This window comes from Mya arenaria, chromosome 9 (assembly GCF_026914265.1).
Source record: "Mya arenaria isolate MELC-2E11 chromosome 9, ASM2691426v1".
Lineage (NCBI taxonomy): Eukaryota > Metazoa > Mollusca > Bivalvia > Myida > Myidae > Mya > Mya arenaria.
In genome coordinates, this window is record NC_069130.1 from 27868793 (window position 1) to 27881504 (window position 12712).

Consider the following 12712-nt stretch of genomic DNA (forward strand, 5'->3'; position numbering starts at 1 on the left):
GTGTCAGAATATCACTATGCTGGTATATGTTATACACCCATCCGACACAACATAGTATGAACCCCAGCCGCACCAACCCTCTTTGGATACTCTATTGTATATACTGTTAAACATTATAGAGTTTTCCGGGTATTCTGTTTTCCGGTAATTCCACCGACCCCTTTCGCCACAAGTTTTTTTCTTGTGGGTAAACTCAAACCGGTAGTATCTAAACTGAAATTCATGCGATTAGCTGACGGGTTATCGCGTGAGCCTATGTAATTGTTGGGTTACGTACAGTTCCTACATGCTGTTATTGATAGTGTTCTAGGTAATGAATTGTCATTGACTTCTCTGGTTTATCCATTTATTAAAAATCTGATTTTCTTAAATTAGGGATGCAAACGAATGGCAAAATTGATATTCGAATATTCGGTATTTCTTTCGATCGAATATTCGAATATTCGATTACTGAAATACATATTTGGAAGATGTAGTAAACTACTATTATTATTCGCTTAAGCGATAGCCGGGTCAATTTTATCCTACTTTGTCGTAGCGCGACGGACCCCGATTTTCCCCAAATGAGCCTTTGAAATTCGCAATTTTCAGAAAGAAAAAAAAAACAATACATTAAAACAGACAAACAGAAAAATCGAATAAATTCAATTCCACTGCCTTTTTATGTATAAACAATGTGAAAATAGATGTATTACTAGTCAAAATAGAGCTTTGCGCCAACGGAGGGTCTTTCCGTAGGACAAGCAGCCTCGACATTAGATTGACTTCTTTATTGACTAATTATAACTATGGACAACCAAACCAACTCGGAAACTAGTAAAATGATCAAACGAAAACATATCTGGATTTGACTCATCCAGTGTTCAACAATAGAGAAAATAAATCCTAACGCTATACTAATGCATTTACATTTCATAGCACGAACATTGTATCGAAACATGGAAAACACATATATGTAACAACATAATTGTAGCACATGGCATTCATAATATCACGGCGATTTGAGCTATGTTGCACAGCTTAATTTGCAGCCAAGACAAAAAAATGCTGTTAAAGCCGAATCCTAGTCAGTTATTGTAACAGAAGGGGGACTTTTTACAGTATCCGACGATATGCCCCTAAATGACATATGACACGTGTTTAGTGTATTGTCATCACATTCACACCTCTAGCATTAGGGGCCGGTCGTTGTAAAAACAAAACAAACGAAGTTTATAAACAACAACAGTGTTGTAGACCAAATGTTTTTTATTCTCTTTATTGCGGGCCGATATATTTAATACGTGGTGAGTAAAAGGTTTATGGAGACTTAAGAACTTGGTTGAAAATATGCGTCTCTTTTTCCTAAAAAAATCAAGTACTTTTGAGCTGAAAATGTAGACACAGCCAATTTTCCCCTTGAATACATGAGTTGTCGTTCTTACCATAATGATTGTCTCGTCATTAAATAAACGGTGTTACTTTTGACATAATAATGTAGACACAGTCTATTTGTTTAGAGAGTTGTCTTTCGTACGTTTGTTTTCGGATCGTTCCTGGGCACGTACTAAAGTGCTAACGAGTTAGCTGACGATATAGAAATAGAGTAGAGTTGCTGACCAATTGCTGACCATATAGACAAAGAAGGAAAAAAAATAAGTTTTGAAATTAACGATTTTTTAAGACTTATTTTGTTTAATTTATTTTAAATACTCCTTAAAGTGTACGTAAAGACGGATGTTTGTGTATTTTTATTGAAAATGGCAGTTCGTTAAAATGAATTTAGTATTTTTTCAATATTTTTTTTGCTTGTTTGGTGAAAAAATGAGAAGATATCACGGATTAAATTACTTTTTAGGTGTTTCATTTACAATTGTTTGAACCAATTATTTTCATTGTAAATGTAGCATTAAATGTAAGCCTCACAACTTGTGGAAAACTATCTGCACTTAATATAAACTGTAGTTGTGCATAGACTAATGTTTTACCAAAATAGGTCTCTTTTAATTCCTTCATAGCCTTGACTCGACATCAGCCATCACCAACTTCAAAATATTTACATGGTAGATCTGTTTCTGCTTGTTCGCCTTTGAAATGAGTTGTTATTGCTGGTCACGTATTATGTTTACACCGAAAATACCGCAGCGTGGTTTTGCATATTTCTAGATTTGATAGCGCTACCACAGTGTACATAACATAAGCTTGCTGTTACATTAAAGCAAGTATACTAAAGCCAGAGCCGAATAATGTTGAATGAAGACATACCGTTGCTTAGTGTTGCATGGTTTTTAAAATTTTTAAGACTTATTTTGTTTAATTTATTTTATATACTCCTTAAAGTGTACGTAAAGACGGATGTTTGTGTATTTTTATTGAAAATGGCAGTTCATTGAAATGAATTGAGTAATTTTATTTGTTTTGCTTGTTTGGTGAAAAGATGAGAAGATATCACGGATTAAATTACTTCTTTAGGTGTTTTATTTACAATTGTTTAAACAAAATATTTTAATTGTAAATAAATCTTTAAATGTTAGCCTCACAAAATAGGTCTCTTTGAATTCCTTTATAGCCTTGACTCGACATCAGCCATCACCAACTTCAAAATATTTACATGGTAGATCTGTTTCTGCTTGTTCGCTTTTGAAATGAGTTGTTATTGTTGGTCACGTATTATGTTTACACCGAAAGTACCGCAGCGTGGTTTTGCATATTTCTAGATCTACCTTATCGAAGTAAAAACACAAGTCAGTAAAACAAATCTTTATCTCACAGTAATACCACTGTGCACTTTTGCTCATTTCTTAAATTTGACAGTGATACCATAGCACACTCTTGATACAAGAGCATAACATAAGCTTGCTGTTTCATTAAAGCAAGTATACTAAAGCCAGAGCCGAATAATGTTGAATGACGACTTTTAAAGACAAACCGTTGCTTAGTGTTGCATGGTTATTATGTTGGAAAGAAATACCGTAGTGTAGTAACTGTTTCTAAGACAAAGTACCATAGTGTACTAATGCTGGTTTTAAAATTCATAATCCTTCTTATTTTAATGACAAACACACCACAAATTTTGAGTATTCCTACAGTAAAACAGTAGCGGTAACCAGCACCCTTGAAAAATTGATCTGCATTAGGCGGTTACGGTAGCGCGCCGATGTATGGTAGCGGTATTCGAAATGATATAAGACCGTATTCCACAACAAACTTGTGTAATTTAGTTTCATAATGAAACGCACATCTGATTAATTTTTGTCTGTGATACTAATTTATAATTTTATGACCATTGTACTGTAAATTAACCGTAATAGTATGTGATCAATAAATACAATACATTACGTGTGTAATTGTATTATATTATTTATGATAGAAACTATGTTAACTACTTTTCACTTTAATAAGTTAATGGTTCTAGCTGTTGGTGGGATTGGATGCATAATGATAAAAATGTTTCAAAACGTTTCTTAAAGTATTTGATTGTAGCTTTCTATATGATTATATGGCGAAAATTCAAGAGTCCATTTTAAAGAAAGGTCACAGGTTCTGCCTTTCCATCGGGTACATATCCAGTTAATTAGAATATCGTAATGTACGATTCTCATGGAACACGTAAAACGTTGAATTGCCTTTATACGATGGGTAATTCAAACATTTTAGCCGGATGAGAGTCTTTATTCGCTTTATTTATTTACTTTTCAAAAAATGTCCTGTGCTACCAAAGCAAGCTCATGATGAGCGCTTTGTGCAAATGTTTTAATAACTATTAGGTAGCTTTGTCGCGAACGTTGGGTGAAGAAATGTTGTGCTTCTTTCATATTTAATAACCTTGTATATACCAAATTTAAGCTCGTTTATATTGTGAAGATGTTACAAATATTATTTCTAAAAAACGCTCAGGACACCTGATCATGATGTCATTATTTAGATCAAAAGTAATTAAGTAACAATTTCTTTTTAAAGCTGCATACTCACAGATTGAACGTTTTGACAGCATTTTAATTTTTTGTCTTGAAACGAGCCAATTTTTGCGAAAATCCATGGAAACCAGTCATATTAGACTGTTGTCAAAAAATAAGATTTTTATATTTAAATTAATGTTTTATGCATTTTTCATTAACAGTTAGTAACGATTTAAGCCATAAAACATTAATTTTTGAATGGAAATATGAAAATCTGCGATCTGATCTTTTGTCAGCAATCTTTTATCATTGGTTTGCAGATATTTAGTCAAATATTCGCTCTTCCCAAGACAAAAAATAAAAAAGTTGTAAAAATGGTAAATCTGTGAGAGTGCAGCTTTAAGTCCCTGATATCAGGATTAAGCTAATCTCACTGTTTCAGGTTTTTGCCTATAATTTGCGTCATGTTTTACTTCTTTAAAAGTTTGAAGACTGGACATATGAATACTCTTTTTAATAATCACATTAAATCCTTTTTTATTCGTCAAAATCATATATTACATTGATCTCGCCTAATGGAAATAAACTTAAGTAGCATTAAAAGTTTCGAGAAATTGGGGCTAGCCCTCACTTAAACATGAATAAAAGTGATACAATTCCCTGTGAAAGCTCGAAATTACACTTAGTGTTATGTGTGTTTAATGGGCCAGAAAACGTTAGAGAGCTTTTTTTTCTCTTCCGCAGTATAACAGCAAGGAAGACCAACTATTAAAACAGAAACTGGGTTATTATTGGCAACACTAGTTTTTAAACGTCTTTCCTGTTTGAGTCCATCTGCATCGTGCAATATTCATTGAACGTGATGTAAACAAACGAACGATTATTATACACACATTACACCACGTGTAATTTCGAGCTTAGACACGGAATTGTATAACTTTATTTTTATGTTTGCGAACGAAACTAGCCCCAATTTTTTGAAACTTCCCAATGCTTCAGTAGCTTATTTCAATAAGCCAAAATGCACGTAAAATTTTATTATGATAAATGAAAAGAATGACTTGTTGTGATAAGCAGAAATATTTTTCATATGTCCACTCTTAAAACTCTTAAAGAAGTAAAACATTACGCAAGTTATGAGACAAAAATCTGCAACACTGGAATAGCTAAATCCTCATAAAAGAGACTTAAAAAGATATAGTGACTTATTTTCTTTCATTCTAAATAATGACATCATAGCTTTATGACCTAACAAAATGCCTGATCTGGTATCCAGTGTGTTATTTAGAAAACCTACACAATATAAACGAGTATAAATTGGGTATATACAAGGTTATTAAAGTTTGATTTATCGATAAAACGCGCTAGAAGCATAAACTCATTAAAGTAAAACGTAATTAGCCTTGTTACAATATAAATATGATAATAAAAATACACACATAATTTATTTCATTTATTGATCATACACTATAACGGTTCATTTACAGTACAATTGCCATAATATTATAAATCAGTATCACAGACAAGAAATAAATAAGATGTGCGTGTCATTTTGAAAATATATTAAACGGCGTCAATTTATTGGCATGTTAGCTTATTGTGTCTGTAACAGTAATAATGGGATATGATTTTTTCAAACAAAATCTTCTAAATGTATTGAATTCCCTTGGTATGCAGCGCCATTTTTACTCACAACAAACATAATCGTCATTTACCATGGTTGAAATGAATCAAGGCAATTATCAATTATAAATTATATGTCGAAATCTATTTTCAAAATCAATCAGTGTTAAAAAAAACAAGTTATTACAAACTTTGTAAATTCAGAGTAAATTGTTTATGGAATTGTATATTTCTTATACATGCTCAATCATCCAGTTTGCCTTAACTAGTAGTTTGGGTGTCCCCTGGACTCTCGTTATAAGCGCCCTCTGACATCTTTTCAATCCCAGGAAAATCTATCTCAATGGTGTCCAAGGTTGGTCGACACTGACTGGAAATATCATTTTAGCTTTAAATCAAACACAATGAGATTTTTGGTCCACTATTTAAACTTGTTTCTTATGATTATCAATTTCTGTTTGAATAAGAGTAGTGTAAAATTTGGTGATGTTTCTTTTTAGTTCGTTTTACAGGGACCATACAAGACGATGACATTTGGTCCTAAATATCTTACAAAAGTACAAAAGCTCGGAGTGAAAATTAAATCAGTGTTCAATATTGTTATTAAAAGCATTAGTTTATGAAAATAGTTGGCGTGACTACAGTCACATTTTGTATGCTAAAATACTTCAAGGTTCGAACTTATAATAATATATTTTCGGAATGAACTTTACCTGTATCGCACTTCTGCCATATCCAACATGCTTTTGGAGGCTATGACATCCGAACGGTCCTTGTACTTGTCCGAGTAATACTTGATCTCCTTGATGCCTGACTGGATAATAACCTTTGCGCATTCGTTGCAAGGGAACAGAGACACGTAGATCGTGCAGTTCTTAACGTCCGTAGAGTTCTTATTTAGCACGGCATTGAGTTCAGCATGGCATACTGGAATTGAATATTGGATGTGTTTTGTATGACCTCAAGCATTTAATCGACTTACCCTTGACGTCTAGTGATAATACCAAAGCTGGACAGGTACACACTGCTACCATTTTTGTAAATATGATTTGTATGTTGTTTTGTGTTAATTAATGTTTTACATTGAGATAAATGATTTATCTTATGTTCATACTATAAAATTCTGACCGTAAAGCTTTTTGTTTTTGAGGACGTCTTTGTCACCTTTGCCCCAGGGTAGCTTTTCATCTGGACACCTATTGGGCATGCCATTGTATCCGGTACCAACTATTCTCTTATCCTCGTTCACGATACACGCTCCAACCTGTTGGGAAAACGAGAAATTACTTATTAAGCATGTATAAAAAAGAAATATACGGGGTGTTTATCTTGCCTTAGTGCTTTATTACAGAGAGAATAGGTTGCAAAATATATATCTTCAGATACTTCCACAATCTAATTATAGTACGCATTGTTAATAGCTAATTTCGTTTGGAGACGTTTAAGCAATTATGAAAAAGTATCTGAGAATTATGTGTGATTGGGATTACTAGTGACCCTATATTATGTTTGTGTTAGTTGAAAGGATTTCTATGCAGGAAAAAAGTTAGCGTTTGTAAAAAGGCAAAAGGTCTGCTCACCTCTGATTTGAGTTGAAATAAAGAACGTGCAAATAATCTACAATAACTTTGCGTTCAACTGTTTTATTGGCCATTTGTCTGTCATGTTAGTAGCAATTTAAATAACACTAATATTAAATGGGGCCACCAGGCATCCGTTAATTGTATTTTTTTTATGTAGCGTTCTGAGAACTAGCTTATTTTGGGGTCGGATTCCTTAATTTGCACTTACTTGCGTAACGGGGTCTTTGCTGCGCTGAGCAGACAAAAAGGCAATGGCCATAAAGTAGTCGTCCCATTCTAGGACCCCGTCTCTTCGTCTATATCCACCTGACCTATAATAGATAGTATTAAATAGGGAATGACGGTAACGGTCTCCATACCCGGTTAAAGGATGGAGTCGGCGCTTTTTATTTGTTGCGTATTCAACGCGTTCGATTGATAAAAAAATAGACAATAGTTCCAAAATGTACCATGTTTAACTATGAGAAACCGATTTATGAGTGTGCAATTGTTTTTATAACATGATTACAACATTATTTGTGATGATGATGATGATGATGATGATGATGTTGATGATGATGATGATGATGATGATGATTTGCTCTCCCAACGTCTTAGCTGTTTCAGCTGACCAAACAAGTGGTGGCCGATCTTTATAATGTCATTTGACCCCCAGTGGTGTGTCATATTCATGTATTGATTCTTGCAACAAAAATCATTGTTATATCGTGAATGGGTTTTGAGTTACGGCAAGGTTAAAGTGTTTGAACAACAACGCCGATGACGACGTCAACAAATCTATCACCATTCGTTGCCTTTTTTTTAAAAGCAACAACCAACAGACGAGCTCATAATCGTAGAATAGAGTTATGAACTACTAGCGTATGCAACGTTAACAATACAAGAAATGTATTAATCGCAAAAAGAATGTGTGCCTTCTTGCACATGGTTGGGCGGTATTCGAGATACAAGATGGGATGATACATGTCCCTTCGTCCCCAAATATCATATCGTGACATCGTGGCTTTTATTTGATTTTTTCGTGTTTTTTCAGGCCGTTTGGTTTATCTCAAATTTAACTAATTTTGAGAAAATTTAATAATTATCAAGGGAGGGAATTCTTTCTCAGCGCCGAATGTTTAATTGTCCGCCCTTCTTTATCTTGGCGCCTTTCTCATTTGTTCTCTAGTTTTAATCCGGTTCGGACGTGTTTTTTCTTTGTTCGTTGCCAAAAATGGCGGATACTGGGACTCGTCCCAAAGAAAAAGTATCAAAGCACAATGCAAGCATTCAAGATCTGCTGGTTGGTCTTGAAAATGAAGAGGTGCGTTTGAAATCAGACTGACAAACTTAATTTACGTGATGAACTTTTGCGTGAGCGTGCGCGACTTCAACAGCTTGTTGAAGACCGTCGTCAGTCGGCTTAATCATAAATAAAGTAGATATCTCCAGTGATTATCATGTTAACCTCGCAGATAAAATATTCAAGCCCAAGCCATACGTTCTATATCTATTCAGGTCTGCGGGCGAATTACATAATATATACATTTTATTTACATAATGATAAATCAATCTAAGCATAGTGAGTGATCTTGTATCGTTAAAGTGACACTTTTATTCAAATCCAATTCATGCAAATGTATAACAAACATTAATTTTGACTGATAAACCTTTAAAAACTTACTAAATAATGCATTTATGGAAAATATTAATGGCTGATTACAAGATTGTAATCGTGTTTTTAATAGCAGAAGCGTCAAATTATTAAATAAATGGTGAATGCTAAAATATTTACTGTGATCTACTATAGTCTCATTAGGTAGAAACACCATGTTTTATGCTCATTTCTTTCAAATTTAACTCGGTATCCTTCGTAAGAAGCATTGTTTTCGATATTTATTCATCCTTTTTTGGAATATTAAAACAATTGTATTCATTGTGGTAAATCTTATATATGAGTAAGAGTGCATCGTTAACTTAACATATTTTGATGCTCGTCTGGTCTGTCTCTTGGCTGATTCTGGCGTTTGTGTTTGTGTGGTGTGTATACGTTTGTGTCTCTAGTTAATTACCATTAGGGTCCTTGCCTCGTGGCTATAAACAGACCTTATTTTTTAATTAATGACTACTGGGCATGTTCTTGTATTTATGAATGTATAACTAAATGGAAAAAAATATGGCAAAACGATCCTAAATATGTAAATGTGTGGTAGGCACTTGTTTTACATTTATTCAATAATTAACAATGCGAAGTAAAGTATAACTTAATTTTGTATAAGAACACTACTTATGAGGTGGCGTGTCGCGCACATGACAGAGGTCTGTACTCCAAAGTTCAAAGTCACGGTTTAAGGTCAAATGTTGAAATGGTCCTTGTCCGGCTGAACCTTTTACCACTTCAAGCATTCTTCTTAACAGTCCACGAATTCCACTTTGTATCAGAACGTTATCTTAAGTCTTGAAAGTTGTGAGTCGCAATTGTTTTAAGAACTCCTAATCAACTTTTAAAACCTAATTTCAGTGTCCTTAGGCCACAACAAATTGATCATTTGTTCGTCGGATTTGCCGCACCTAAAATTCGAAAAACGAAAAAAAACAATAAAAAAAACTTTTTTTTGCGCCCGCACATACTTTTTGGCCGCGCATATTATTTTTTCTGTTTACTTCTGAATTTCCTCTACTTTTTGAAGTTCTTTTACATAGAATTTAAACCTGCAACGTCGACTTCGCCTTTTTGAAGGTATTTCCATGCTTTACATTCTTTGCGAGCAAAGTTTCCTCGTGTCAGGACAAAATCAGGTCCGGGTAACCGCAAAACAGCCGATATTTGTTGACAGTCTTTTTTGTCGGGAATGTTTTGCAGGACGCACCGTTGTTATTTATTTCCGGTATTATTCAGGTTACTTTCAGTTTTCGTAATGTATAAATACACGTTTAAAATGAAAATCAGTGTCATTGTCAATGGATTATAGACTTCAGTAAACAACAACAGTTTCACAGCACCGAAGGCAATAATTATTATGTGTGTTTTAATAATTCATTGTTTTGTACTCAAAATTAAGTGTTAAATAATAACTAAATCGGATTTTGAGTGCACAACTTATATTAAAATACACGGACACACGACTTACAACAATTGAACATGTTTTCGTGAGTAATTTTTTAATTCTAAAATGTATTTCTCAGTTTTCATATAGTCATAATTGTTATAAACAGATAAACATAGTAGGACTTGTAAATGTTTTAAAAATATTCCCCCCCCATCCAGGGTCCGGGGGTTTACCAGGGTTAGCCGGGTGACTGTGGTGGATTTACCCGGGGTTGGCTGGACTGAAAGTCCAGTAAAGTGGCCTGTGATTAAAGTGGCCTGTTTCTTACGGGCATTAAAGCTATGGAGGCCGTCATGATATTCTTGTTCAAGGCACAGACCTTTAACCCGCAGGTTCATGGCAAAGGCGAGGTCTTGAAAGGAAAACGTCCTTATTCCACCACCTGCTCTTATATAATGACCGGTGCAACATTTGCAGATTTGTTTGGTGCTGCTTTAATCATGATGTGTCGCAATTAAATCCACAATGTCTTTTTTTTAAATGTTCTCTGTGTTATTTACATTTTCGATCTTCTGCAATGTCAAAGTCACTACAACCTTATCATGTGCTTCAAGAGGTTCAAATTTAGACCTGACCCAATATTTGGAAATGCTCAAATGTTGATTTACTCTGGCAAGTCTAAAATGTTGTTTTTTTGTGATAGTAAGGTACGGAATAAATACAAAAGGTTTGGTCTTCGAATAATTGCACGTTACTATGAGGAATGTTGTCTTTACAATATATCCATGTTTAAATTGAACTTAATAGTAAAGCACTGGATCTTATTGCCATTTGTTAAATATTGAGACAGATTTTCATGTGATACAATCAAAACCTTTTCATTTATAACTGAGAACCTATGTTTGCAATTAAAATGCATTTCTTGACATAATTGTATGATAAATTTGGTAAGAATTTTTTTTTTTATATTTTGTTTTAATTTTTCTCTTTGCGCTCGCCTCTGAAATGCCTTAAATTTAAAAAAAAGTATTTTTTTTTTTTTTTCGCTCGCTCGCTCCTACTTTTTTTGGGCAAAATCCGTAGAACAAATGATCAATTTGTTGTGGCCTTAGATATTAAGCTTTTTTTTTTAAAAAGAATTTTCAACTTAACTTTAATTGCTACTTCATGGTCAGCTTTACACTAGATAAAGTAAAGAAGAGAAAACATTTCATATTTCTTTGGTGAAAGTGTCGCGCCTTCGACAATTGTCCCTGTAATACAGGGTAATAGGATCAGTTCTATTACTACATAGCTTTACTTCATAATCAAAATTATTTTAAATCTTAATGATGATAACTGCAATATTGAAAAAACAAGAACAACATAAAACAAGCTAAGAACAAATTACAGTAACTTACTCAGGTGCTGGAGTAGCGCTTTCGCTCATTTCGGTGATCGACTACTTGTCCAGAATTTCGGAAAATGTCATTCACCGGTATTTGAGGTATAAATAAACCATGCTATCAGTGTGGATATATCACGTGGTTTGTGAGGTCACAGTTGGTTACAACAGGAAGCAAAATACAGTTCGATTTGGAAAGGGTTATCGCTGTAAGTTAGTTATTTTCATATATTTTTTTTATAAAACATAGCGCAGGCTTAGCGGGAAAATGTACACAATACTCGGTTACTGAGCGATATGTTGAGCAATTTATTTATTTATTTTCAAAATATCGTGGGCAAATGCTAAGAATGTTCTGAAGTATTGTTTGTTATAACGAAAAGCAAATAACGTTTCTGGTCCAAAAAGTTGTTATATTTATATGTTCACCATGTTTGCTGCAAAACTGAAGGATATATTCATACCTACAAATGAGGCACATACTATATAGTAACATTGAATGTTTGTATTTTGTTATTACGAAAAGCAAAAACTATTTGGTTATAACGAAAAGCAGTTTTTGGAGGAACAATTGCCGACCTCTCTCCTTCTTACCATGAGCCCAATTAAAACTTGATGTGCAACAGTTGCTTGCATAGACAGTAGATATGAGCAAATGTTATGTTTTACAGCAAATAAAAGACATACATATATGACAAATAAATGTCAGCAGTTTCATTCATCAGGGCATATATTGTATGCTTCGAACTAGAAATCATCGCTTACCAATCGAGACCGGCAGCTAGATTGAACTTATTTTAATGTATTTTCAAGGAAGTGGCCGTTGTATAAAGCTAACAGTAGTATTGGAGATGAGTCCCACTATATGCTTGAAGGTAGTGCTCTTAACAATACAGAAAGCAATTTATCGATACGAAATACTACGTATATCCAAGTCAAATAAAATTCAAATCTTTAGTGTGTATAGGTAACAATCAAGTAAGTAAATTTAGAAAGTAATGCCAGTTTGTAAAAGGCATAATAAATACGTTTTAATGTTGTAAATACATATATACTTACATGCAAACAGCAAAAAGAGTTACTTCAATCATATATATTGTATAAAGCATTATTAAACATATGTATCTCCCATTATCCTTTGCTTTGTACATGTGTACATTGCATGTTTGTGTGTTGTTGTTGTATCCTTTTAAAGTAGCCTCGTTTCTTATTATG

At 33.7% G+C, this 12712-nt stretch overlaps 1 protein-coding gene across 1 annotated transcript; it reads right to left on the bottom strand.

Moving 5' to 3' along the window:
- Nucleotides 1-5318: 5318 nt before the first annotated feature.
- Nucleotides 5319-11638, bottom strand: LOC128203119 (deoxycytidylate deaminase-like). The gene is made up of 5 exons (XM_052904395.1): nucleotides 11514-11638; nucleotides 7293-7395; nucleotides 6630-6765; nucleotides 6215-6428; nucleotides 5319-5871 (listed from the first exon to the last, which is right to left on the bottom strand). Exons 1-5 carry the CDS (start codon nucleotides 11540-11542, stop codon nucleotides 5763-5765), a joined length of 591 nt encoding a protein of 196 aa, XP_052760355.1. The 5' UTR covers nucleotides 11543-11638; the 3' UTR covers nucleotides 5319-5762.
- Nucleotides 11639-12712: the final 1074 nt, after the last annotated feature.

Coding starts and splice junctions, on each gene's coding strand:
- LOC128203119 (XM_052904395.1), bottom strand. CDS start 11,542: ATGAGCGAAAGCGCTACTCCAGCACCTGA. Junction 6,766..7,292: donor GCAAAGACCCCGTTACGCAA/GTAAGTGCAAAT, acceptor TTTTCCCAACAG/GTTGGAGCGTGTATCGTGAA. Junction 6,429..6,629: donor CAAAAACAAAAAGCTTTACG/GTCAGAATTTTA, acceptor ATTCAATTCCAG/TATGCCATGCTGAACTCAAT.